The sequence below is a fragment of the Ciconia boyciana genome, chromosome 3 (genome assembly GCF_034638445.1).
Source record: "Ciconia boyciana chromosome 3, ASM3463844v1, whole genome shotgun sequence".
Lineage (NCBI taxonomy): Eukaryota > Metazoa > Chordata > Aves > Ciconiiformes > Ciconiidae > Ciconia > Ciconia boyciana.
Genome location: NC_132936.1, coordinates 4,705,694 through 4,733,581, shown reverse-complemented (window position 1 = coordinate 4,733,581; position 27,888 = coordinate 4,705,694). Strand labels below are relative to the sequence as shown.

The window sequence follows — 27,888 nt, the reverse complement described above, 5'->3', positions numbered from 1 at the left end:
ATAATAAATAGGGATTTGGAGTTATACCATATAGAGATTATGAAAGAGTTTATAATCTCATTGCTGTTATTTGGTTTTTCTTTTTTTTTTTTTTTTTTTAATTTTGTCTTAGGCACACAATTCCTTCCACCCAGACTGTAATTAATTTTACTACCTCACGAGTTATCTCTGCTCCCTAACCAGGCTTGTCATTTTAATTTTTCACAGGCTTTCTTTTTTTCTATCCATGTGCCTGTTCCTGTATCTTCGTGAAGTCTCATCAACTCTGGCCCAAAGCCTTAGGCAAATTTATCTGTAATGCACTCCTCTACTTAAGACATAAGAAGAAAAAATACCACTTCGACAAAATGGGAAAAAAAAAAAGGAAGAAGAACAATTTTGACCATGCATTGTCTAGGAATTCAGACAAGCCTGGAGAGCTTGGCTAAAAATAAGGCATCCTTTCAGCTACACTCTTATTTATATCAATAAAGAAACTCACGTGTTACTGGAGATGGAACTATAGAAAAAGGTTAGCAGGTGAAAACCCCAAATCCAGCAAACTTAATGAAATTTTTGCCATTGGCTGTGGTGGAGCCAAACTTGTCAAATTTCACTGACATTTAACATGACTGTCAGGAAAGACTTTGGGTCGCGGAGGCTGGTTCTGCACAGGCAAGTATAGAGACTTTTGCATTTGTTTTGCCTGCACTTGGAAGGCTTCCTTGGTGTTCGGTGTGGGGAGGTTAGCACTTTTCTAAGCCTAAGTAGATTGCTGAAAGGGCTTAGTGTCCCTCACAGAGCTGGCCTGCATGTGGGCTGTGCTAGAGCATAAGTCTTTGCCATGACAAACCTATAGGTTTCTTTGAAAAGCTGAGCTGAAATCCTGCTCCTGCCTTTTTATGTGTCCTCCCAGAAGCTGCGCTATGACAGTATAAAACAGGGAGCTCTTTTCAGGTGAATCCCTTGCAGCTGGGCTAGAAGTCTTTAATAACCTCAAGTTTATCAAGGCACCCCATCCCTTATGGGTAACCCACATGCCACACTGTGGGTTTTTCCTCTGGGTCCTTCCACTCCATCCCTACCCTGCGCTGCCCTCACCCTGGCTTTTGGAATGTATAATGTCTTCCTATCAAGGAGTGTTTCAACAGACAAATTTACCCATAAAACATCCATGCAAAGGTGGAAACCACTGTTGTCCTAATTATAGCGTAAGGATTAAGAACTCAACAATACAAAGCCTAAGAGTCTTGAGCAGGATCACCAAAAGTACTGATGGCAAGACAATAATGACATGCAGATGCCTCATGGGCCAAGCTGGTGTTCGAACTATTGTAAAATGAAGCTCATATCTTGGGATATGAGATGTTTATTCTCTTTCTTTGCCTTGCCCAGGAAATTCTGGGGCAGCTTGGGTATGCCTGTTCATCTAACCGTACATTCCCTGTAAGAGTGAGAGGCTGTTTTTTCCTTTGCCTATCTAGATGGAAAAGTTGTCAAAATAAGTCTGGCTCTGCATCAGCCACAGAGCAGTAGGATTCCATTTAATCCAAGTGCTGTTGCAATCAGTCTAAAACCAGTTATTTTTAGAAGAGATACTACTAATGATTAACCATGTTCTTCAGCCACTAAGTCTCAGTCACATCTTCTTTCTGTCTGATCACCAGGCTGATTTTTTTTATATACACAATACAAGATGTCCTAAATTTCTTACTTATTCAGGATTCACTTCATGTTTGCACTGATTTTTCATCATGTTTTATTTCAGTTTCTCCCCACTTCTTTTCCGTGCTCCACCATTCACTCAGTTAATGCATAGCAGTGTGAGAAATCAAGATCGAGAATGCTGCAGGTAAAGATTTTTTAGCCCTGCTTATTCCATTAGAGGTCTAGACATGCAAGGTATTATTTATTCTGTAAACAAAGTATGGATAAATGCAAGGATTATGAATTAAAGGATTAATTAAAGCCCTTAACTGTTTCCAGTATGTCTGATTTTTTCCCCAAAAAAAGTCTCCATTGCATAATTTAGCAAGTCATTTATATTCAATATTATTTGCATATTATTTGCATACACCCTGACATTTGCAATTATATATTGTTTGCTTTCACACTGCTTGGATATGATAGATAGATACATTTACTAGGAGTAGAACTATAGAAGGGCAGTGGATTTCAGGGGATGGAGGAATTGTGTATCTGCAGAGAGGAAAGAATCTCCTACCACGTGAAAGCATCTAAAGCTGGGTGTCAGCTGTGGAGGAAAGGAAGGGTCTCCAAATCATTTCACCAAACCTGGATGTCTCTTCAAGGTGTATCTTCTTATTCGGACCCAGAATCATGAGGCTTAGGGATCTGCCATGTTGACTCACATAAAAGAATATTTTGGCCTCTGCAGAAAATACGGTAAGAAATTGCTTTTGCATAACATGGAAGAGATTAGAAAGGCTGATCTATTGTACCCTAATAATATAAGGCCCTCATCCTCAAATGTCTTAAGCCAGAAAAGCTCCTGTGCAGTCAGCCAGAAGCCTGGCTCACCACGGAATCTGTCTGATTTCACCGGAAAATGATGCTTATAAACACAATATAATGCAGGAGCCAATGGTAGTGAATCTATTTTTGTGCCTAGAGAACTGTGTAGCTCACTGACCAGCATCTGCACCTTCAGCTTGAAGTGAACTGTTTTGTGGTTGGTTTGTTTTGGTTTTTTTTTCAAATCAAGGTTTCTTATCTACTCTTCCACTGCTGATCTGGGCAGAAACCTCATCTTCCTGCTTAAGTATTTTTTCTGCAGGGGAGTATAAATTTTATCTTGTGCCACCAGGCCAACTTGCAACCAAGAATTTTATGGTACAGAGAGGGTATAATAAAGTCCCTCATCTTCCAGCTCAGTAAAGCAAAGCACAGAGGAATTCTCTGAGCAACTGAAGAACATCAGCATTATTATTATCATTCATAAAGAGTAGTGTTCATAACAAGTCAGTGATTTAAGGGTGTTAGAAAACAATGACATGGTGAATATTTAACTCAGCAAAATACTTTAATTAAAAAAAAAATTAACTACACAGGTTTAACTAGGGAGGAATGGAAGCACTTACTCAAGTCACAATGAAATGGAAGTTGAATATGTGTTTTGCCTCAGAAAAAGGAAAATATTTATGTACATACTGAGGTTCTTTTGAATGAAACTAAAGGCATGATTGGAAGAAATGGAAAAATTCCTATGTATTTGTATATATGCATACATACCAATCAGCATTGCTCTAGCCACTAAGACTACATCAGTGCTAGTATATGAAAGCGTCAGAAATCCGATCATCTGCAATGTTGAATTGTTAGGCTAATCCCTGAATGTTTTTGAATGTAATCTCCAAGCTGACCTAGCTAGCCAGCTAGCATGCCCAAACAACTCTTGGAGAGAGTTTTAGAGGTGTCAGAAGAACTACTCTCAACAGGCAGTTTGGATGCACCCACTCTGTTTTGGAAGCTAAGAAAGTTCAGTGTCATAGACATGGCCAGAGTCTCCCAGTTGGCTGCAGATCCAGGTAACAGGTTCATTTGTACGTGTGCAGCGTGGCAGCCTGGTTCCCCATGCTAACATGTCTGTGTTTTTCTCTAACCACAGAGGCAAAACACTCAACTTTGCATTGACTGCAAGTCAGGCAAAGCTTGCTTTGTTTGTGGTCCACCACCTCACATCACTTCTCTTACACCTCTGCTGCTACCACAGCAACATGCTCTCCGACATCATTCTGAGGTTTGGGCATCCTTTCGGACTTGTCTCTTTCCTCATTGTAACCAGCCGAAGGCTGGGGGACATCCTTCTGGCTGGAACACCTCAGGACTGTTGTTGGCTGCTGAAGTTCCAGAGAGTCACCAGGAGATGTTCCTTCACGTGGCAGTTGGTGACGGTCACTGTTCCTAGCTGAAGAAAAGGTGTCTCTGTTACCTGTTTTACGTTGGACAGTGCTCATCTTTCTCACTGACTTGGCTTCACAGGGCTGCAGGTTCAGCTCCTCCAGTTGTCCTGTGGCATGTCCCACTGCTCCAGTTCCTTCCATATCTGTGAAAGCAAGACTTGTTTGTGCTTTACTATAATTGTAAGACCCTACCTTCATCTTTCTTACCTTTCTATGCCTTTACTGTGTGTTAAAGACATTAATGAAAAAGCAGTTATTGTTGGGGAAATAATTTTAACTGGCCACAAATTTTAGTTTGGCAGAACTAAGTTATTAAAACTGAGTAACCATAATCTGTTTCCACAAATAAATATACATCAATAAAAACAGCTGGTTTGATACACTAACACCTCCTAGAGCATCCTCCAATTGTTTTCAAATATTTCAATAAATGCTTAATAATAAAGTATATAGAATACAGCTGGTTAATAAGCTATGTATCGCTAAGACTGATAATCATTTTAATACTACACATCTATAAAATACATCAAACCTTTATGAATCAGCCTATAGTACAAAGTAGAGCTTTTTATTTCCAACATTTGAATCCTACTCAAGGCAGAGCCTGTAACCTGCAATGCTGTTTAAAAAATGCCATTGAAAAAACGCAGAAAAAGCAAAACATATACATATGTGTATATATATGTATATACTATACATTCTTCATGTGGAAATGAAAAATGTTTACACCTTAATAAACCAAACAGTTATCAACCACAGAGGCAGAATCACTTGTAGTGTTACAGCAGATGGCTTCTGAGTTGACAGGGTGTGCTATCACTTCAGTGCAAGATTGGCAGTCTGCTTCATTTGGATGCTAAAAACATTTGTACAGTTCTTGCAATCCTCTCCCTTCCCCCTTGAAAATAAAGTGAAACCAGGTCAGACCCAAACCTTTTATACTAGTTCCAAATTCAGAACTAGTTCTCGTCCACATATTTCACGTGTTAGTGGACAATGTTGGCTTTTGCAGTCTGTTCATCACCACATATTATAGGTCCTTATCACAACTAATCCCAAAAATGTGCTGTAACAACTCCTTCTTTTTCAGGTTTCTCCTTGAAGTTTAACCCTTAGCAGGGTTAATAATAATTTTCCCCTATCTTCATTTATTTTCTACAATTTCCCTATTTCTTCATGCTTATCCTCACTTTTCCTGTTAAGAAGTGCTGCTTTTTTTCAGCTTGTACACTCACAGCTTTCAATTTCAGGATTGTAACTCTTGGAAATCCCCTGGAACGTTGTCAGTAAATTTTCAGTAGTCACACATGTTTCTGTGTGTAACAGTGTTCCTTCTTAAGATTGCTTTAACATTAGGTAGTTGGCTGTTTCAAAGTACAGATTACATAAATCACTAGGTTCAATTTTCTTCTTTATACACATAAACAAGATGATCAGGTTATGATTCTTATATCAAAGCTTCATGTTATTTCTTGATATGTATTGATGTCCTCTCCATCCTCAAAGGTGCCATTTTCAATTGTGAAAATAGGGCTTCTCAAATGAGTTTGAATTAATGGAGGAGGCTAAAAGTTTTCTGGATATGAGCAGTTTCAAGGATGAAATACTGTCTTGAGATTTATATGACATAGTAATCTAACATATCCCGATTTTTTTTAATTAAATACAAACTATTCAATATCAATAAAGCACATGATTAACTGGATTAAGTACCAGCTAACAGACAGAGCTCAGGCAGTGGGTTTATAATATATGTGGGAAATAATCCTCAGAGGTGGAGATGTGTGGCAGTAGCAGACACTACCACTGAAATGGATAATATTCAGTGTTTCCACCAGTGATTTGGAATTAAAACTAAAATTAATTCCAATGAAATTTTGTAAAAGGTGGAAAAAATGGCAAACTGGTAGAAAGGAAGAAGGAGGAGCTGATCTGGGCAACCTAGGAGCAAGGGATGCCAACCATATCTGCAGACTGGGAGAACCTCTTCAGGAATGCAACAGTGATTTCTGGGCAATGGTGGCCAAGGAGTTCAGGATAAGGATCAATCAGGTACAATACCTAAAAGGACTGGAAATTGAAGCTAGGAAACGTAAGCTGTTATAGGATACAAATTTTCAATGGTGAAGGTGATGAACCGCCAGAATAAATTGCACAAAGAAAAAAGAAACAATATGTTCCTCCACCTCCAGGTGCCATTCTGTTAACTATGCATTACTCAATCAAAGGTTATTTAATTCAAGAGAGAGAGAATTATGTGAAGCTGAGGAGATTTTTTGTTACACCAAGGTCAAACAAAGTAGTATCTTGATCCCTTCTCCCCTGCAGTACTGCGTATCTATGCATACAGCTTCCTTCCTGACCTGCATCCTCCGCTACTTGTTCTGGGACAACAACCAGGGCCCCTACCTCCATTGGACTTTACACTGTATAAGCACCTACGAAACAGAAAAACTCTGCCTTGCAAGACTTACTCTGGTGATTAATAATCAAGGCTCTGAACACTTAATTGTATTAGAAAGGTGGGATTTCTTATGGGGGGAACAGCTATAAAGCAGACACTAAACAGAAAGACTGAAGCTTTGATTTCTTCTCTCTCTCTCTCCAAAACCAACAGCACTTTAAATAAGGGGAAGTCAAACATTAGACATTTCCAAGTCATATGTATTAAATTCACTTAAGATATTGTTATCCTTGTTTAGATTTGAACATATCGGGGAATCTTTTTGTCTTGCAACTATTCCTAAAAGACTTTAAGTGGCTGGATTGCCTTTTTCTGACAAAAAAATCTTTCCATGAATTATTTACATGACGGCTCCAATCAACGCTATACCTGTCAGCCTCCCCAGCCAAAATGAAAGTTCACTATGTAAAGGTGCCAAGGGAGAATGGCAGCCTCCCACTGCGAGTTTATAGACAGAACTAAGTCAGCACGCATTATGTGTCAGAGCCAACATCAGACAGAATCAGATTCTTTGATCTCAGACCTCCACAGGAAGCTTAGATCTCAGACAAATTAGATAAAAAATGAATTTATAGCAGATATGTATCCTAAGGCACACAGCTGAACGCTGGGCTTTGGAGGAGCACAGCAAATATCAAAACACATAAACTGCAGAATTTCCTCTCTCCTTCTCTCTCTCTGCTTTTGTGATAGATGCTAATTAAAAGGAGATAAAACTCCAGCTCACCTCTTCCTGCCTCTTATGTAATCCACAGACTTTGGGAAGGAGAGGAAAAAGAAATTCCCAAAATAGAGTAAATGGGTGGTTCAGCAGGGTTATCCGAATGCCCTTAGATCTGTGCTGTTGGCAGGAGAGACAAAAAAAACCCCAACTACTATAAGAACATTTCACACTCGCAGAGAGGGAAGCCAGTGCTTTACGCTGCCAGCCACATGCCCCCTGAGGCTGTCTGCTTTTCCATGACCTCAGAAGAAGTCGTGTTTGATCAGGAGATGATGAAAAGACAAGTCTCAAGGAGGTATGCAGAAGAGGGGTGTTTGTGGCAGGGAATCTAGAGAGTAAGGGGGAACACTGAGTGGGGTGGGTGGGAAGGGAGCCTCTTTGGAGTGCTGGCTTGGACTCACTGCTCAGAAAGCACAGCATGAAGGTCCAGTGAGTGGTGGAGGTAACAGAGACCATGCAAATGAGCCCTGACTTGTTTTTCCTACCTCCAGTGTACCTTGCTGCAGCCCTCTACAGCCTGCAAACTTGTCCGAAGCTTTTTGAGCACTGAGCAGTTATTGCTGCAGCACTTGGAGACCTGGGCAGGGAGAAGCCCTGTTCCTCCAGGCATGCTGGGGACACTGCGGGTATGCTGGTCCCTGCCCTGCTCCAAAAACATTAGGTGAAATCATGGACTCATTGAGCATAAGGGGGATTATGCTGCTGCCTTCAGTGGAGGTAGGATTTCACACAATAAAAGGAGATAAAATGATAAATAGAAAAATACCACGGAGGAGAAGGAGGAGGTAATAAAGTGATAGACCTTCTGAGAAGAACTGTGCCATTGATCCCATACAAATCTATAGTTTGTTAAGAGACCTAAACTGACTCTTTTGATGTTTAACTGTTAATAAATTGGAATTATTGTCAAACTGCAGTCTCACCTTCTGCTACAGGCACACCACTTTTATTTTCTCCTTGATTGCAGCAAGGCTGGATGTGAGCTGCATGAGGCCATGCTTGTTTCTGTGGTCCCTTGGTACTGGCCTGTGGTACATCAGCCCATTCAGTCCTCGTTTCTGTAATGAAGCATACAGTCACATCACTCTCAATCCATCCTCAGCTCAGCAGCAATTATTAATTCAAGGAACAATATATTGCTGGTGAATTAACAGATAATCTAGAAGTATTCTTTCTGTCCAAAAGCAGAGAGGATTGTTTTATGTTCATACCATCTTGTGTTTTGCCACTAGGGATCCCACCTAGTTCTCTTCAGTAAAATCCTTCCTTACGTTGTCACCATGTTCAGTAATACTAAAAATTCAGACCTTATTGCAGCTAGTGCTCATGGAGTGGTTTAGGAGAAAGACCCTTTAGCCTGGATTTGCAAAGTTACTTGAAAGCAAAAGTTTGGAGAAACTAGCGAGAAGGTCTTGAAACTAGTGGGAGATGTCTTATTAACGAGGATTTGCATGTACTCCTCCACTGCAGGTTACCTGAACATTTGGCTAGGTCCCAACTTCAGTTAACATATCTGAAAGGCCAAGTTATTGGTAACTTTCAATATATGCAGAAGTTTAAGGTGGCTGTGTTTGGCAGTCAGGCTACCAGTTATAGTCAGTCCTTTTATCTTCAGTTCTTCTCTTACGCAAATAGCTTTATGCCTTCTGCAGTGGGAAAGCCTCCCTGAGGTAGCTATATTTGTTTTAAGGTCAATGCTAAAAATAAAGCAACCTTACGGTAAATCAGCAGAGGTGTGAATTTGCTTGGGGGAGAACTCCGGAGAAGCTGTAGCCCTTCCATTACCCCTTTGATTCGTATGATGCTGATAGTGTGATATGGGATGTGAGCATGGCTGTGCCGCTGTCTCTGTGGCATTCACACTGCAGCTGTGTCTAGTCTTCGGTCAGCACCAAGGCTTTGCATAACCTCACCACAGCAATATTTTGCTATGTCACCCTTCATCAGGAAAATGCAGTGGCTGAACAGATCGTTGAAATCATAGCAAATATTTCTTTTGTTTCTCAGTTCCTTGTGTGCACTATAGAAATCTGATTTTCCTCATGTTTCACATACAATTAAAATTTTTTCCAGCCAGGACTCAGGCATCTGTTATAGGCACAAAACTGTATAACCCTGAAACTACAAACTATACTTCTAATTACTGAACTTCTCAGAGCTTTCTTAGTGCCATTGTCTGAATCCTGTTGTGGCCACTCCGGAGATTTGTTAAATAAAACAGGGAGTCTGCAACTATAAATTTTAGTAGGCATTTCCAACTTACTGTTACTTTTGCTCTTCTTGAACCAGCAGAATGCAAGAGTGAGGATGAATGTAGATGCTGCTGAACTCAGTATGACAACAAGGATCATGCTGGCCTTCACTCCCGTGGGGACAGGAAAGATGGTAAATGGCTGAGACAGCACAGTGAACTTAGCCCCTGAGAATTTAAAGCAGTCAGAGTTTATTACAAAAGTAAGGACACAGATTTCACAGTTAAAACGCCAGGTTATAGCCTTCCAACAGTGATGCGATTGTTAAAAATGCATGCAGGAACAGCCTATAAGTCTGTCTATCTCCACACCCAACATCAGCCAACAGTATTTATTTAGGACGGAGTACCAGGACAAACCAAATATGTAACGATACTTCTCCAATGTAAATTTCAAGCTTTCAGTGCTTCCTGAAGCAGAGGCATCCTCTTTATATTTAACAATCCTTGATATTTCTTCCATTAATTTGTCCAGCTGACTACCAAACCCAGAAAAGTAGAATTTCTGAGGCCAAACAGATCAGGCCCAGACAAAAAATACACATTCTGCCTAGCAAGACAGAGAAGGTGGTTGCAACAAGAAAGGTGCTAAGTCATACACAGTTTTTACAGGCTATACCTGATTCATATCAATGTAAGTTATGGGAAACCTCAAAACTTTCACTGTCATTAAGCTTAAATCCATGATGCGGAAAACTCCCAGTGAACTTGCTAATATTTTCCACCATGTCAATAATGAGCATTATAAACAACAACAAAAAAAGTGTCCTTGCTGTTAGCATGGTAAATATTTAGTCTCTTGACACACACAAGCTTTGGGTAATGCTCTTCACCCAGAGTTCCTAAAGTTTTCTGTAAATGAAGTCAGAATCAAGCCAGCCACTACTCACACTTTCTGTGGTCAAGAGTTCATTGGGTCTCAGCATCTGAACTTCAAGGACTGGAAGATGCCTAATACTGCCATCTTAAAAATCAGAAATATAGAGAGGTTTTGGTTCCCTGGACCACTTCCAAAACACATTTTGAATGGAGAAGTGCCTGGGAAGGACAGGAGTTTAACAAAACTGGCCCTAGTACTCTCTATAGACCAATTTGAAGGAGGTGGATTAGTGTATCAACTCATTACCTATCTTACTACCCGACTCATTATCAGGCTTAACCCCACAATTCTAATCATATTGACAGATGGATATTTCTTTTACTTGTTTGAGTTCCACTTTTAATAAAAATCTAAAAGCCTTTTTTCATCAATTCATTAAAAAAAATCAGAAACACTGTCAGATGGAGGCTTGGACACCAGGGTAAGTATCTGTAAGTACTTTTATCTGAAACTAATTAGATTTGTGTCAATATTGTCCACTTGAACAAAGCAGAGCTTCATCAGAACAATGTGGGAAGCATGTTCCAATTGGGAAAAATTTGCCTGCAGGTACAAACATATATGAACTTCAGCTGAGGGGAGAGAAGTAATCTCACAGATATCAAGGACTCTACACAGACAGGTGTTTAAAGGTGCTTCACACTACTCTAATAGTTTGTGAGTAGACTGCTGTTGGTTTAAATGGAAAGTGGATGGATCAAGTCCATTGGGATCCCTATCACTTAAGTGAATATTACTGTAAAACCAGGAGCAAGACTATGCAGCAGTGCTATGAATAGTCTACTCTCCCCATGAACTACCACTAAAACACTTGAGATTATTGCATTCAGCATCAGCGGTGTCTTCTGAGCTGTCTCCAAATGGCAAACTATGCCAGGGCACGCAGAGAAACCTGGTCATGAAAATGTATCTCAAACATCTACTATTTGATAGTTTAGTTTTTCCTTGTTTATCTCAACCAATAAGGAAATATCTTCAGTAAGAGTCTGGCAGTATAAAAGCCTTTATTCTATCTCCAGCATGGTTCCCAATTAAAAACAAGCAAAGGGGGTTACTTGTTTGGTGTGTGCTTTTGCAGTGCATATTAAAAGTGTACAATACTCTGATTTACACAGGTGATACCTACACAGATGCATCAGCTGTCCGCATTGTTAGCTGTAAACACCTCTGCAACACTCTGGCTAAACGTTTCATAAAAGGGATCTTTGACCTTTGTTCAGAAGAACGAAGATTTTGTGACTCCCCTGAAGTAGCTTTCAAAACACATTTCATTAAGCTTTCCACTAAAGAGTCAGATCCTGTGAGGGGCTGACTTTCCATCTGCTCTCACTAAAGTGAAGGCAATGGGAGCTGCAGGTGTTTGGCAGCATACACCCGCAAAATAGATATATGTCCCTCCTTTAAAAGCCCACCTCCAATCCCTGCACCCCAATTCTCCCTTGGCAAAGCCATGGGCAACACTCAGTGTTGATTAGCCACTTGTGACTAGGAGGAGCAAAGGTTTCTCATTAAAAAAAAAAAATCTGGATCCTCATTTTATACTAGGATAGGAAGGGATTTCTTGGATTATAAATCCTATCCCATGTTATTGTGTGTACCATGTTGTACAGTATCATCCATAAGTGTATTGACCTCCATCCAATAGCAGTTTGATCTGCTCTCACTATTCCTTTCTATTAAGATAGGCTGTTCAGGAAAATACAGTCTAAATGCAACTTTCCAATTTTTTAGCTCAGATTTTTTCATTAGCCAATTCCACTTGGCCACTTTGCCTGTCTGATGTTTTTGCCTTCTCTGCTTTTTCAGGCTGAAACAAGTCACGCTATCTTAGAGTTTTCTCATTAAAAATGCTCAGCCTGTATTTAGTCCATTTTGAGATCATCTCTGAACATGCATAAACAAAATTATGTTCAGTATTTCAAAGGAATACTCATCAGGGCTTTATGCAGTAGCACACACACCACTTTACCTCTCCTAGAAATATTTCTGTCTGTCCTTCCTAGGCTTCTTTCCACCTGATGTGTCTCAGGTTATATATATATATATATGTGGAGATATCTATGTCTATGTCTATACCTATATCTATCTAGATATATATCCATATATATATACATGTATGTATGCATGTATGTATGTAATACCAGAAGAGAGACTTTACACATGGTCTTACAACACCTATATTTTAGTATGTCTCTGGACTACATGCCAGAGAGCATGTTCCTTCCTGCTTCTCCATTGGCTTGCCTCAGCAGTCATTCTGAGGCAAAGAAACCAGCGCTTTGGCTCCTATATACCTTCAGAGCCAGATTTGTAGATAAATTCAGCCCCCCAAACAGTTGGATAGGTGCTTCTCTTTTGTAGATGCCCTGAGGCTTTTACAAGCCAGAGTTCATGTGGTACCTTGTCCCCAAGGTACGACATCCCCTTCAGCTAGTGTTTCTAAGGAGGCATAAGCGCCCGTGCCCCTTCACCATTACAGGGTTGCTCAGAGACCCCTAGCAGAGCCCAGTCCTGGAGGCACGCTCTGAGAGTGCATAACCTGTCGCACCCATAAAGATAACCAGGTGCAGACAAATGGTCGCTAAAAGGTGCTATGAAAATAACTGGGAGCATAGATGGAAAATTACTGAACACAAACAGGAAAAAAAGAGGGACTCCATTTATAGGAAAGAGTTTGCTCAGGCTGCTTAGCTGACCTTAAGGACCTGATTCCTAGAAGGAATTCATAGCTGGGGAATCTAGGAAGAAAGAGGTACCTTTCTCTGGCAATACTTCTCTGTACTAACTCATTTTGATTTTGGGGATCTTGCATGAATAGCACAGGAATCACCCAGCTCTCTTGCTGCCTGGGTAATGCCAACTTGGACGTATAACAGAAGTCAGGCTATTCAGAGGTTTGGCATTGCTCCACTTATTCAAACAAAGCTTAACTCCCTTTTCACAAATCCAGACCACCTGTAGCGTTTTGAGTTCAGTTGCCAAATCAAAAAATATGCAGAAAATGGAGCTTACCTGGAGGTGATGTGACAGTGAACACAAGTTTCCAGTCTGTGCCTGAGCTGGAGACGGCCAGACTGGAAAAGCTTGCACATCCATCTATGACCTGCACTTGGGTGAGCCCTGCAGAGTAATAAAAAATTTCATTGCAATTAACAGCATTGAGATAAGTACCACCTAAGCCCCTCAGAGAGTCCTTGTGACTTTAAGAGGACTTCAGAAAGCCTAAATTCAGTGTCCTTCCTAATCATAAACATTTTGTCTAACCCCAGAAATTTAATGTAGGGTCAGGTCTTCAGAGGTACTTGGACAGCAAATTCCTGATGGATTGGAGGATCTTAGCTTCTGAATCTTGGTTCCTTGAGGTCATTGTGAGATGGTATTTACTGTACATATCTATATTGTCAGGGTGTAACATGAATACAAGTGTCAAGAGGTCAAGCAAAGGTAATTGGGGCTATACAGAAGCACTAGAAAGTTCCAGATGCTCATCTTTTTGATTTAACTCATGTCTTGTGTGACTAAATATGTCACTAAAGTTAGGAGAGTCTTAGTGAGAGACCGATTACTTTCTGTCCTAAAGGGATGGTCTCAAGGAGCTAGCCATTGCAGCTAAGGGAAAAGAGCTAACTGTTTTAACCCTTTTCTGATTTGTAGGTGTTTCACCTCATCGTTTGGACGTATCACCTCCTGTCATACTGCTAAATCATTTTGAAGTTTTCTCCAACCCTCTCAGATGCTTTGAAAGGGATTTGGCCATGAAAAATGTTTGTGGTGACTGCCCTGTGATTGTACAGGAGAGACTTTCATCTAGAAACCTGGCAGGGGAAAACTCCATGGGGAGCATTAAAATGAAGCCCATGAGAGCCAGTTTCTCCATCACTACCTCTTGTTCTAAGCTATCAGGGAATGCATTCTGACCCAACACTTACATTTGCCATGGTTTTTATTTTTGTAGGCTCTTTTTAAAAGTTATAATTTACTTTGCAACTGGATCTCCATTTTATTGTGCGTATCTTTGAGCACCAGCCAAGTCCTGGCCTTTGAGCAATGCTGACCAGGTCTGGGCTTCATTCAGGCTCTTGGAGTGAGAGGGGTAAAATCCTAAAGACTGACAAATTTCAAACTGTTGGTTCAGGTGGGGGTGAGAAGTCAGAACTTCCTTAGGATGCTGGACTTACTCCAGTGATCACAAACATAGGCTTTTGCCTGCTCAAAGACAACACGCAATAGCTATTTGCTTTATGAAGCAGGTGGTTTAACATTTTATTGCCGTTAAGCAGCACAGGTGAAGGTACATAAAGTCTGAATGTGAGGAGGACATTTGTACTCTGCCATTCCTGTGCCCAGGATATTGAATGAAGTAGTGAAGTACCAAACATCTTTGTGAAACATCTTGCAATCACAAATGCATAAGAGTGTTCAGCAGGTGGAAACAAGGCTTTTGATGGTAGGCCAGACTGCAGGACAAATTCTCGCTGTTTTTATCCCATTTTTTTGTGCCTACACCTATATGATACAAACTAAACAGTGCCAGGATCTGTTCTTTGGCACTGAAGAACTGGCATGCCCTGGCCAAACCTCTTAAACTCTTACAGCCTCCAAAAAGAGATGTTGCATGCAGACTGCCTACTGAGATTACTTCCTTGCTGTGTTGACTTCTGAACCACAGCAAGAAATTGCCTGAGACAAGGTCCTGGGTAAAAGCATGCCACATTTAATGATTTAGCAACAGAAATGATAAAGTTTCCCCTCTCCGTGATCTGGTGCTGTTTAATTTACTAATATCCCAGTTAGTTTTGACCACATATATGTTTTTCTATTTTTGTACTGCATCTAGCACACCAAACCCCCTATTTCATTGTGAGTCTCCAGGATGAGCTATGATGTATAAATAAGCAGTGATTTATACTGTGAATAGACTTGGTGGAGATGTGGGAATCTAGATTTCTCTAATTGCTCTATCCTGATCCTGGCTCATCTATTTATGTACTACGCATATGATCCTCCTTATGACAGTATCTGCCCAGACTACCAAGACTTTTCTTGGCTCTGATACTCACTGTAATACTGCTTTTATAGAGGGTCTTGTCAGCTGCGTTCAAATACTTTATAATTGCCATTTCTAGTCTACGATGAAGCCTAGAGTACTGTACTGTACTTCTCAACAGAGACTATCTCAGCTTTCGGGCACATATGCTTCAAAGCTCAGAATATTACAGATATATATGGGAGTCTTCACAAAGATCTCTCAGGCAAGCTGGTATTTAACGTAGAAGCAAGCTAATTTGGAGCTAAACTACTTTCCATGAGGCAGTTTGGCTGCTGTCAGATGAAGCAGCCTCAGTGTGCTAGACGGGACCCATTTCGATTAAATGCTGCTTTCATATGCTTCAAAAGAAAAGTGCAATAAGGACGTTTGTCAAAGGAAAATCTGCAGCAAACTATTACATGCAGAACATCTGTACTACGCAGTTCATTCTTTGCTGGAGTTTATTGACTATTAATTTGATGCATGTATCTTTTAAAGAATGTGAAATGCATTTCTCTTCAGTGATTTTTCTTCCCCCCCCCCCTTTTTCTCCTTTTCTCCTTTTCTCTCTTTCTGTCTTTTTTCTCTTTCTTTCTTCTTCTCTTTCTTTTCTTTCTTTTTGTCTTTTTCTCCTTCCTTTCCCTTCCTTCAGGTCTTCATTCCTTCCTCCCTTCCTCTCTTTCTCCCTTCCTCCCTTCCTTTCTTCCACCAGTAGCCAGTACCTGATCCAATAATCTGTGGTTCATCTAGACCCACATTCCTAAACCTATGAGGTGTACCTCCCTGAAAAGGCATGAAAAACAACAGAAAAGACCAAAGGATTTTTCTAACCTGTAAACCTGGAACTATGACGAGGTAGGATGAATTTCTAATTAACAGAAACATAGACTGAAAGGGTGAGAAGCTCTGATCTACAGCATGAGTGCCACTTATCTTCTCCTAATCTGAATTTTTCAAGTCAAAGCTGAAACACAAATGGCTTTACTGCATGCAAAATGCTTTACCTGTAATAAGAAACCTCATTTCTCAATGTGTGTACTCTTTGCTTACATTTAAAGATTTTAGCAATGAACATTAGGATGCTTTACAATCAATATCAATTCCACTTTCTAGTTTACAAGCATATGATCATCCACAGGTCTTTGGTTCAGCATTGTAGTTAAACAAGGTTCTATATCTAAGTATGTTCATAGCCTCAATAACCTAAAGGGAAATATTCACATGCTTAGAGTTAATCATGAGTTCAGGTCTTCAATAAATGAGGACCAGAAGGGAAACATTTAGATCCCTTGTGAAAAACATTTTCATGTTAAAGTATGCTAATTACAAACAATAGGCAGTTGTTTCTGTCTGTACTTGGCCAGATCCTTTGCTGGGACAAACAGGTTGTCATTGACTCTAAGGAAGCTGACCCAATTAACAGTAGCTGAAAATCAAGTATTAGGATTTCTAATTCTTCATTCTTTTCTTTTTTGATCTAAGATATGTCTTTTCAAGATAAACTACTGGATATACTCCCTTTAAGCTGCCAGACCACAAAAATACTTCGTATAAGCTCCTCTTTCTCTAGTATATGACTCAGTAATTCACCAAACTCCTACTGCAAACCTTCTTTTTTCAGCCCAAAGACTCTTTCAAATCCAGTCTTTCTCAGGGAGAACTCCTAAATTTGTCACCATCATTCCACATAGCTGCTTTGCAGTAACCCTTGTTATAAGAAAATGCATCCAAACCTTTTAGCACAGCCTCAGAGGAGCCCTTGAGGTGAGCTGATACAACCCAGGGTTCTGTTGGAGGCCCCAGTTTGTCAACTCTTTGACCCTGGGAAGAAGAACAAAAGAGAAGAATTAAGGTCTTGTCTCCTCAACAAGAGGAAAGAAAGTTTTGATGGTTTTGACAATTGTAATAATTTTTTAATGACCAGTGGGAGGGCAGTTTGCATCTACATGGTACATGTTACAAATGTCACAAAGCTCACCATAACTCCTTAAGATGCGCTTAAGCTCAGAGGAACCAGTTCTGGCAGCTTCAGGTCTGTTTCAATAAAGTTTGACAAGGTTTGCTGCATCACTTGAAGCATCTAGGGTCACATTCACATCACCTGTGAGAAGTAGCTAATTTTGACATCATGGCTTCTATGGTGCCTAAGTTCACAGAATCACAGCATGATTGATGTTGGAAGGGACCTCTGGAGGTCATTTGGTCCAGCCCCTCTGCTGAAGCAAGGCCATATAGAAGGGGTTGCCCAGAACTATGTCCAGATGGCTTTTGAATATCTCCTAAGATGGTGACTCCGCAAGTTCAAGGAAACTGAGTAGATTCAGTCTGTCTATTTAGTCAGGCTGAAGATTTAAGTTCCTCATACACTCAGTGAAAGAAACCAATTTTGATACGTAAATTACCCAGCCATAATAGGTGTGCAGGATCTGGATCCTAGAGTCTATGTGTATATAAAAATATTAGCTTTCAGGTTTTTTTATTTTTTGATAAAAAAATAGTTACTGGTTCTCAAGTCTAGTAGAAAACCTGAAACATGTCTGAAGAGGGGTATGAAACTCAAGGGAAGATTCTGTTGCCTAGATGTAAATTTTGTGTGTCATTTCAGGTAGCCAAAAATATTTGACATCCAGCAGAGTTGGTTTGTGGAAAGGTCTTACCTTTCTATAGGAGCTGGAGGCCAAATAGCATATTCCACACCCTACAACACAACAAGATGCCTACGTGTAGGGAACTGAAGTCAATAGAAAGAAAGTGAAAGTTTTATGTCTCACAATTGTAAAATCAGTCTTATGACTAATGGATATATAGAGCTGGCTTTAATATAAAGCAACTTTGCGTGCAGAAATAATGTCCACAAAGTTGTCCAAGCTTGGATTTGACACTATGCTCCAGGGTCACCACTGTAAAAATGTCATACCTGGGGCTAGTTATTCTGTGGCTATACTTTTGCCTGTCCGGTAAAATGGGAATGATTCCATAACAGAAAATAGTTGGAAAACAGGAAAGAGGACATGAAAATTTAAAAGAAATAGAAACATAGCAGGAAGCCATGCTATGCAGATTTCACCTGACTTTGGGACTGAATCTAGTCCAACCCACCAACATCTAAGGACTCATTGGACCTAGTCTGCTGCTTCCAGGACTCATGTTAGTACCTCTGGCAGTGCTAAATCACATCACATAGAAGTCCAAGCTTGTTTTAAACATAGTGATCTCTACGCAGCACTGCTCTGCATGGTGTGGACTTGCTTAGGCAGACCAGGATACCCCATTATACCTGACATTGCCAGCTTTCATGATTGTGTTGCTGTTCCCACATTCCTCAATTATATCTTCTAAGCTTTAGGAGCAGAGATCAGAAAACTGCACACATTCATTTCTACAGCACAAATCTAACACTCACAGGAAAAAGCTGAAAAATGTGAACAGAGTCCATCCTGAACATGTTCCCGGAATGCCAATGACTGCTTATTTGTAGAGCTATCCTTTGCCATATTTATTTATAGAGCTGTTCTATGCCATATTTAGGTCAGTCTCATAGTGTTTGGATTGCTTGGAAATGTCAAAATTGTACAGAATTAATAGAAGCATCAATCCACAGAGGGGAAAATCCTACCTTCCTGTCCAGAAAAATGATTTTTGGCTGTACAGGAAGCTGCTTCTCGATTTCTCCATCTGAGGGCTGCACCTGAACAGAGATATTATAGGGTCTCACATACAAGCACGTTCCTGGGTGTTGTCTGCTTCCATTTCTTTCACATGCAAAGAAAAGTAAAAAAAAAAAAAGCCGAAAATTAATGCTATGAAAACACCCAATACTAGTCCCAGAGGTAATTCACGTCTTACCTAGGAATGACATGTTACTTTCCGTTCACAGCATTTTCTACCTTAGTAATGCAAGTGGCAATACTTAGTGTCTGTTATGAATAAGAAGGAGCACTATACCAAACGACTACTTATTTACCTTATCATGGCACTTTGTTTCCTTGGATAAGAGCAGCACGTATGGAAATATTGAACAGACATCACTTCCAAGCAGACAGCAGCACCAAACTAATTAAAAAAAATCCTTTTGTTTCAATCCCCAGTTTACAGATGGAAAAGTGAGAAAGCAACAAAATAATTTATTTCCCTGTTGTCACATTGGAAGTATGTGGCAGAGATAGGGATTTTACAGATTCAGAAACCCAATGCCCTAGCCCCAAAGTCTTCATTGCAGTGCACTGATAACAGTGGAGGCTGCAAATGCTTCCTGTCCAGCAGAAAGATTTCCAATGAACAACTTTGAGCTCCTCTAAAAACAAGTTTTATTCCTCTACACAAGCACAGCACTTACAGGGCTTTACTGTATTTCTTTATCCTGCCGTACCTGTGTTGTTCCCCTTCATTATCTAAGAAGTCTGCATACCGAAATATAGCAGTATACAGACACCCTATTGAAAGATACTGTTTTTTCCAAGACTTAAATTTAAATTAGAGCATCCCAGGAGAGGGCTTTTGCATTTGAATAAAGAATCAACACTTCATTCTGAGCCTGTATCATTTTATTCCCTATCCCAGTGCTTTGTGTCATTTAGTACCTCATATATATATATATAATTTATATATATATAAAACCCACTAATCTGCAATTGCAGTGAAGCGGCTGGGGGTTTGGTATTGTCTTGAAATGAAAGTAGAAAAGCTATTCATTCATCTCTAGTGTTTGCTTAAAGGTGTTTACAAACAGAAAATAAATGGAGCATAAGTTTCCTTTGTTTTAACTCAGTTTTTTATTTTGGGGGTTTGGTGGGTTTTTTTCTGGGTGTTACTATGCATTGCAAACCAGAAACTGTTTATACTGAAGCTGATGGGAAATCCTGGTCCAAACCACAGACACTGGGAAGATCAACTAAGGGTTTTAGGATACCTGCAGTCTCAAGAGCTAGCTCAAGGATTTAAGCTTCCGTTCTTATCTTGGTTCTTTTTCTTTTTTATGAGTGGGAATGTCTGAAAGGCAGTGTTATGTTTGAAATTCATGTCAAAGGCACCAATGCGTTCATCAGTGCCCTTATCCACCTCCTTCCATAAATGTGCATTCAGCACTGGGACTGAAACTCACTGCAGGAACAACGCACCAGGTCACTCCTGTTTTCATGGCAGAGATCTGCACTTTCTGTGAGTTCCCTGGCTTCAGCTGAGTCCAAACAAGTTTAGGTAAGTCTTGGCATGGCTTCTGTAAGCCCAAAATATTTTTTTTCCTCTCTCCAGCTTCTTTAAAACTGCTAACAAACAGGAAAAATGTTGGCATGCAATGCCCTGACTCCACACCCCAGGCCCTACACAGTAAAACTGTGCTCATCTCATATTTAAAGGAAGGCTGCTGCAAAACGTGGTTGTAGGAAGTAGTTCCTACTCCCTAGGGTGAGTAACGACAAAGAAAACAAAACAAAACAAAAATATACACACGCATGGTTAAAAATTAATGTCTGTTTGCAGGTAATTTGAATCCAGCTAACACAGCACAGAACATGGTGTTTATATCCCACACGGTCCAACCTGACCCTTGCTGTGAGGGAGCCCCTGCCTTAGGGTGCAACCCTGCACACAGCGAGTTATGTTACTGCGAGTGAGTGTCAATGTGGAGGAGGAGGAGAAAGGAGCAGCCTGCTGCTCCCCTGGTGATTTGTGCTGGAAGGAAAATAGGCTTTCCTGGCATAGCTTTGCAGCTGGGAAGTGAGGACGGACAAGCATGCCTGTAGCCTAACAAGGGCTGGAGAGAGGAGACCTGCTTTCCTCCTGATGGGCAAGAAGAGCATGCTGTTGTGTCACTACCCTGAAATGTCATGCTGGGAAGGAACAGGCTGGTTCGCAATTCCCTGCTGACAGAGCTCAATGGGGAGAAGCTCAGTTGCTCAGTGCCTTGCAGCTCTTCTAAATGTGGGCACAGCGGGCAAGCAGGTGCTGCTTGTAATACCTTAGTCAGCAGGGATACCAGGGTCAGGATCCCAGATCCTTTCACCATCAGTGCCAACACATGTCTGCAGAACATGCTGAGACTCTGCAGGAGAGCAAGTGCCTGCTCTTTAGTAGCAAGGAAATTAGAGGTCATGGAAAGCAGAGGGTCTACTGCAGGTATTAAGGCATGATTGAGAAACTAGGTGGAGGGATTTGGGGCAGAGAGAAGGAAGTCTCCCTGAAATCAAGGAGAGTTTGTCATTGTAATTATAATTGCAATTACAATAATAACTATAATACTAATGATACTAATAACAACTATAATAATAATAATAATAACAGCAATAACAATAATAATAATAGCTATTATTGTCAGTTGACTACAAGGGGAAAGAGATCAGTTGCAGAGCCTGGGTCAAGAGTCCATTAAAGTTGATGGATACATCTATATTAGAAAACATATATCTATATTAGAAATAACAAGCCTTGGCACTGAAACTTGATCACCTCTACTATTTACCTGTCAGATCATCACAAGCTGTGGTCCAGGATCAATAGCAAAGTCCAGGACAACTCTCAAATGGTCTAGGAGCTAATATAGTAAGAGAATATTCTCACTTGGCAGTTTGGATGAGGCCACCCTGAAATGGCAGGTGAGAGAATTTAATTTTATGGACATATGCTGATCTGTATCAGCTGGCCTTGGTGCCAGAGAACAGTCCCTGGCATATTTAATTTCCTAATAAACATAGACAATGAAACTAATTGAACAGTTCTCTGGGTATGTCTGCAATGCTGGTGTTGCAACTTCAGTATATCCTTGGAAGGAAAAGGAGATTGGGAAGAATTCAAGGAATGAATAATATATCAAAATGCATCATGGTCAAGCCAAAGAGATTTTTTTTTGTTGTTCTTGAAAAGGTGGTGATTGCTGGTGAAGAGAAGACAGGCTACAAGAAAGAAGATGCTGTAGTGAAGACAAGAGATAGGCAAGCTGAGGACTTGTGTAAGGCAAAGTAGGTGCAAATTCACCAGATGGGCTGTCAGGATTTTAGTATCTTTGGGTGAGAAGTGCATTCTTATGTCATGTGGTGATGAGGTTAGCCAGACACCAGGTACCTGTGCCCTCTCAGCTGCACTGTTCAGAGCTTTGTCTCCCCCTGCAGATCTTATCATTAAATAATAGAGACAGGGAAAGAGAAACACAAGCATCCAGAAGATGGCGAGGAGTTCGAGATCATTCCTACTTTAAGCAAAAGGCCTATCCACAGGATGACTTTTATTTCCACAGATGCCCATGTTTTCCCATGGTATAGGGAGAAATCAAAGCTAGAGGAAATAAACTCCAGTAGAAAGCAGGCTTCAGCTTTCCTTGACAACAGAGAAACAATAAATATGCAGTACTGATCATAGCTCCTTATGAGGACTAGGCTAACGGACTGAACAGGACCCATGGTGTTGGACATTACTGATGTCTCCCTTCTTTCATGCAGGTTGAGTCAGTAAGACTAAAATTCAAAAACCTAGGCACCTAAATGAATATTCTAGTGAGCACCAGCAGGGAGCTTTGAACGAAGCCATGTGTCTACTGCCCTGGAGGTCAGTGGCAGAAAGCTAACAAGAGAACATCTGTGATGGCAGAAAGCTAACAAGAGAACATCTAGTAGTGTAGAGAAGTAGCAAGGGGACCTAGGTTGACAGCGAATTGGGATAAGAAACAAGTAACTGAATTGCCTCTGTGGGCAAGGCTGGCCAAGAGGAGTATGCTGCTTTATCTAATCATTGTGAGGATTTCCTTTCATAAAGCAAAGATGCTTTAGTTAGAAGCTGGGAATTTTGTGGCTTTTGAAAACATCAGATAAGTTGGTTAGACTGAAAAAGTTCTGAAAAAGACGTCCAATGCATAGTCTCTTGGAGTATGTATTAATTAAAATACCAAATCTTTTTGACCATCTTCTTCTGACATTAGCTTTGGGGGCACTACCACCATCAGATCTCCATTTCTCTGTTTGCTAGAAACTGTCCAAGCTCCAAGTGGCTCCCAATCTAGCTTTCAGGATTCTTTTCCCCATTTAACAAATCAGTAAATATAGTCACAGAGCATGAACACTGCTGTCCAGGAACACACAGACATGTCTCCCCCATTAAGGCCAGTCTTCCCCAATACTCAAACAACCTTCATTTAGCACTTTTCAATCCCAGCGGCACCAAAAGCTGAAGGCAAGCAGCTGCCTGGTGGATGCAGTTGGTGGAGTCCAGATTCCTGCAGTCTGGAGTGATAAAACCTTAAAAAAAAAAACCCAGGGAGACTGGAGGGACTTAATAGATCCACTCAAGGGTGATGTGGGATCACCAGGAGCCTTTAGGAGAGGGACAGAGCCGATGCATCAGATAGGAGAGAAACATCTGCCAAATTCATTAGTGATTTCCATTAATTGCTGTAAATGAGTGGAAATACCCCTGCTTACAAAGCCGCCTGCTAGTGGCGAGGGGCTAAGCCAGGCCTCCTCCATAACACACTCCTGAAGTTTACTGTCGGAGAAATGTCTTTTATTAAATGTAAACAGCATCCCGCCGGAGGTCAGAGCCTTGCCGCTGCTGCGTATCCCAAGGTAATACCACTTTAAGCTCCACATAAACTCTTAAACAGTTTCTATCCTAAAACCAGACCGTAGGTGGTACAGTTTTTTACGATATGTTATAATACTGCAATAAATCTGTTAGCTTAAAATCGAATCTCCGTGGCCTTTTAGAGAAATCATCATTAAATGCAAGGCCCTGTTAATGATGCCATCCCAGTGAAATTGTTTAATCTGCTAGGGGGGTGAAAGGTCACCAAATGAATTTTTTATAATACATCAACTTGACACGCAATAGGGAAAACTGTAATAGATAAAAGCAAAGGAAAAGGGCACTGTCTTCTTCTGATAGGTCAATAGCAGCCAAGAGAGTCACTCATCCACTTTTCCTTCACTACCGTGCTCCTTTTCCATTTAATATGGACACCCAATTAATACCTCAGCACCATAGACAACCTCATTTTAGGTGAATTATAGCAATTTCTTCCCCCTTCTCCGAAATGAAAGTGATCACAATACATCATAGCATTGTGCGAATTAACGTTAATTGATTCGAGTTACCAAGCATTGATGGGCCACTTCTATAATCTGGTCCTTATTGGGAGCTGGAAGGGATGGAGGGAAGATTAGATTGCATCCTCCGTTGCTTTGACGACGGCGGTCACCTGATGGCTTGTTAGACAGTTGTATGCTTCTATTGCCGGCCCCAGTGGGGTCGTCAGTAAACTGGAGTGATGTCCAAACATCATTACACGCTGCTCCGATATTAAAGCAAAGGGATTAGCACCTTATTGCAAGCAACCTGGATTTGTCATTGTGCTGTCGTTATCCAATTTCCAGATGATAATGTGACTGTGGCCTGCGGGCATGAGGTCCTACATCCAAACTAAGGTGTATGTGTGTGTATATATATAGATAGATACACGTATACATATATATACATGCATACACCCCCACAAGGACCCAGCACCCAAAGCCATTTAACCCTTTGCTCGCCAGGCTCCTGCTAACAAAGCATGTGGAAGAATTTTTCTCCCTTTCCCATCTGACGCACAGCAACAGTCAAGAGCGCAATGTGATGGCAAAGCAGGCTGACCTGGGAGCCAACACGGCCGTCACTCACTCGAATGTCATGCCAGCCAAGCTCTGCTGATAGAGGTGACACCGCTCACATGTTAAATACGGCAGACTGGGGAAAGGATCGATCCCTCGGAGACATGGCTGGCAGCTCCTCTCTGCCGAGTTGTGTAAATCATCGCTTTTACAGCAGGTCCTGTTAATTGTTAAGGGGGAAAACGGATCCATATGTGACATGAGCAAGGCAGGTTTTGTTTGACAGCACTGGAGGACCAGAGCTAGGACCAGATCTCTTTCCAGTCCCCAAGAAAGATGCTGGGGACACTCCTGGCTCTCCTGCATGTGTCTGAACATCCATAACTTCTAGGAGAACATCGGGGAACTGGGAAAAGCTCCTCTTGAGCTGATCCCCTTCATTTTTAACTGAGATTTAAATTTAATAACATAAACCCCTCAATTTCAAAGACCCACATTGGTGTGGGGAATATATGGCAATATATGCCTCCTTCCTCCCATAGAGACCTGCAAAGTCCTGCACTCCTTTTCTCTACCCTCTTTATCTTCCTCCTCCTCTGTTCTCTCCTGCTCTCCTTTCACCTTTCCCACCTCCTACCCCTTCCTGCAGAGGAACCTGTTGGTTTTCGGAAGCCCATTGCCAGAGCAAGCTTGTGGTTTCCACCACAGTTACAGTGGGGGTAGGACTTCTAATTGTCTGAACCTTGTAATTCACAGGTGTCACCTTTGAGTGGGATTGGAAAATTTTTAGATGTATAGTAGATAACAAGAGAAATATAGTTTAAAAATAAGGCTCAGAGGGGGAATGTAGGATTGGTAGTCAGTAATAGACCCTTTAACTCCTACACTGCCAGAATGGTTCCAGTCCAGGAGAGCAGTGGTGAAAAACTATTATTAGCTGATTGCAGTGGCAACATGAAGCTCCATGGCTGTTGTCTAGAAGGGTATTTTGGAGATTTGTTTGAAAACTTGCAAGGGAAATACTGGCTTCACACAAGGATCGTATACAAAGGGGCAGACTACTTTGACCATTTTAATTTTTTTTCCTCCCAAAGACAGACACTCAACCTTATGGACAGACATTATTGTAATTTGCAGTAATCTACATTGTGACACTACCTTCAACCTGCACAAATGACTCATATACCTACTCTGCAAGGTATACTTTGTATTTATTTAGGACAGTCGCTGAATTAAAAGCATTTCTGCTTAAGCTGCAATTGAATTCCTCTACTGACCATGGATGGGGGCCATAGGATATCTCCTCAATTTCCCCACTCTGAGTTCAATTCAAAGAAAAATGCTAAAATAGCAGAGCTGGGGTCTAACAACTACATAGTCAAAGACCTTGTGTGGCATGATCATCACCAATATGACTGTGCCTTCCTGACATCACCAATATGCTGGTAGTTCAGTTTTGATGCCCATTCAGTTCCTGGATTTTCTGCTAGAATTGCCACCAGAAGCAAAAAATTGTCAAAAGGCTTTGTGATAAAAAACTTCACCTCTGGGATCCAGAATGACCTCCCTCAAACTCTTTTCACACACAGGCGTTCATTGCCACCATCTTCCATGCAGAAAGATCTGAGTCTCTGAGTTCTTGATGACCATCTACCTCTTGTTGACAGATCCCACAACTACCAAGTTTCCCAGTTTGAAAAGAATTATGAATTGAGAACAAAATAGTGACATTCATTCTGATTCCTAAAGTAAAATATGATTACACAGTTTTATATGATGTAAAACTGCTTATACAGGTATTAGCCTCCACTTTATTCTGATGAAGTTTCTTATCCCGTCGCTCCTATAAATGGCCCATTACAGAATCCCACTGGTCTGATTAGAAACCTTCTAGGTTTCATTGTTTAAATTAATTCGTGTGTACTTTTCCACAGTTTTACTAGACTGCTAAATGAGATGTTGGCCAAAAATGGGTCTCAGCTATCCCCAAAGTAGTTAAAAAAAAAAAAGTTCAGAATATTGCTTTGGCCATGTGGGGAAAAAAAATCAGGAAAATAGAGTGGTGTTGAATGGGAAATTATCTTCTTCCAGTTCTATTGGCAGGTCTTCCCGTTTATTCTCTGAGGAGGAATCTTCTATTTTTAAACGCAAATTTACCTCTTGATACTTTACACCCATTTGTTCCTGTGCTGTCATTGTCCGTTAGTGTCTAGAGCTTCCTCTATGGTATTTAGTTTTCCAACATATTTTCACAGATAGGATGATATGTCCCCTCAGCCTTGCTTTGCCAAGTTAAACAAACCAAACTCTTTTATTCCTTACATCTTAAAATAAACACTGTTTCCATGATCATCTTAAATGTCCTTCCCTGTATCTACTTGAAGCAAGTTTGTCTTTTTTGTACATCAACAAGCAGAGTGGCACATGCTACACAAGAATATACCCTCTACAGCGTTCCTGTGAACGTCTGACTTAAAATTATGTAACCTTAATTTTAAGGAGATTTTAAGCTTACGATTTAAGCTCCTGCGTATCACCTTTTCCACATCTTTACTTCAGGGGTGTGTGGAAGATAAAACCTTGACAGAGCCTCAAGTGCTGCAATAGCTGCGGCTCTGAGGTCACGATTTTTAGCATCCTGCCTTTGCCTACCCACTGGAGGAAAAGTTAGATCCCCACACAGGAAAAAACCCTGTGCAATTCCCTACAGCAGCCTGCCTGAAACCTGCATGAAGGTTACCAAACCCAAGCACTTTGGGGTTAGGATGTGTCAGAATTAATCTAGTTTGGACTTCTAACCCTGCTTGCCTGTGTATGTGTCGTGTGACATAGCGAATTAGTAGTAATTTCTCATTTAGTCCTCTACATGGGTATCGCTGACTGAATGAGCAGTTCTTTGATGATTTGCTTCACTTTTATTTTTTGCTGTGAGTCTCAAACACCATTATTTCCTGCACACACACTATTTTTCACATGCTACCCCAAACATAACTCTTAATAAAGAAAGATTAATGCCTGCAAATTTCAGTTTGTAGCAGGTTAAAGGTCCATCAAGAAGGAAAAAAGTAC

The 27,888-nt window shown here is 40.8% G+C and overlaps 1 protein-coding gene across 1 annotated transcript in view; it reads right to left on the bottom strand.

Moving 5' to 3' along the window:
- Positions 1-3,689: 3,689 nt before the first annotated feature.
- The window catches only part of PKHD1 (PKHD1 ciliary IPT domain containing fibrocystin/polyductin), a 269,688-nt gene continuing 245,489 nt past the window's right edge, over positions 3,690-27,888 (bottom strand). The window contains exons 60-65 of the mRNA XM_072857760.1: positions 18,867-19,002; positions 16,984-17,071; positions 13,234-13,341; positions 9,354-9,509; positions 8,014-8,148; positions 3,690-4,045 (exon numbers count right to left, since the gene is read on the bottom strand). Coding sequence (XP_072713861.1) covers positions 3,690-4,045; positions 8,014-8,148; positions 9,354-9,509; positions 13,234-13,341; positions 16,984-17,071; positions 18,867-19,002 — 979 coding nt within the window. The remainder of the gene's footprint in view (positions 4,046-8,013; positions 8,149-9,353; positions 9,510-13,233; positions 13,342-16,983; positions 17,072-18,866; positions 19,003-27,888) is intronic.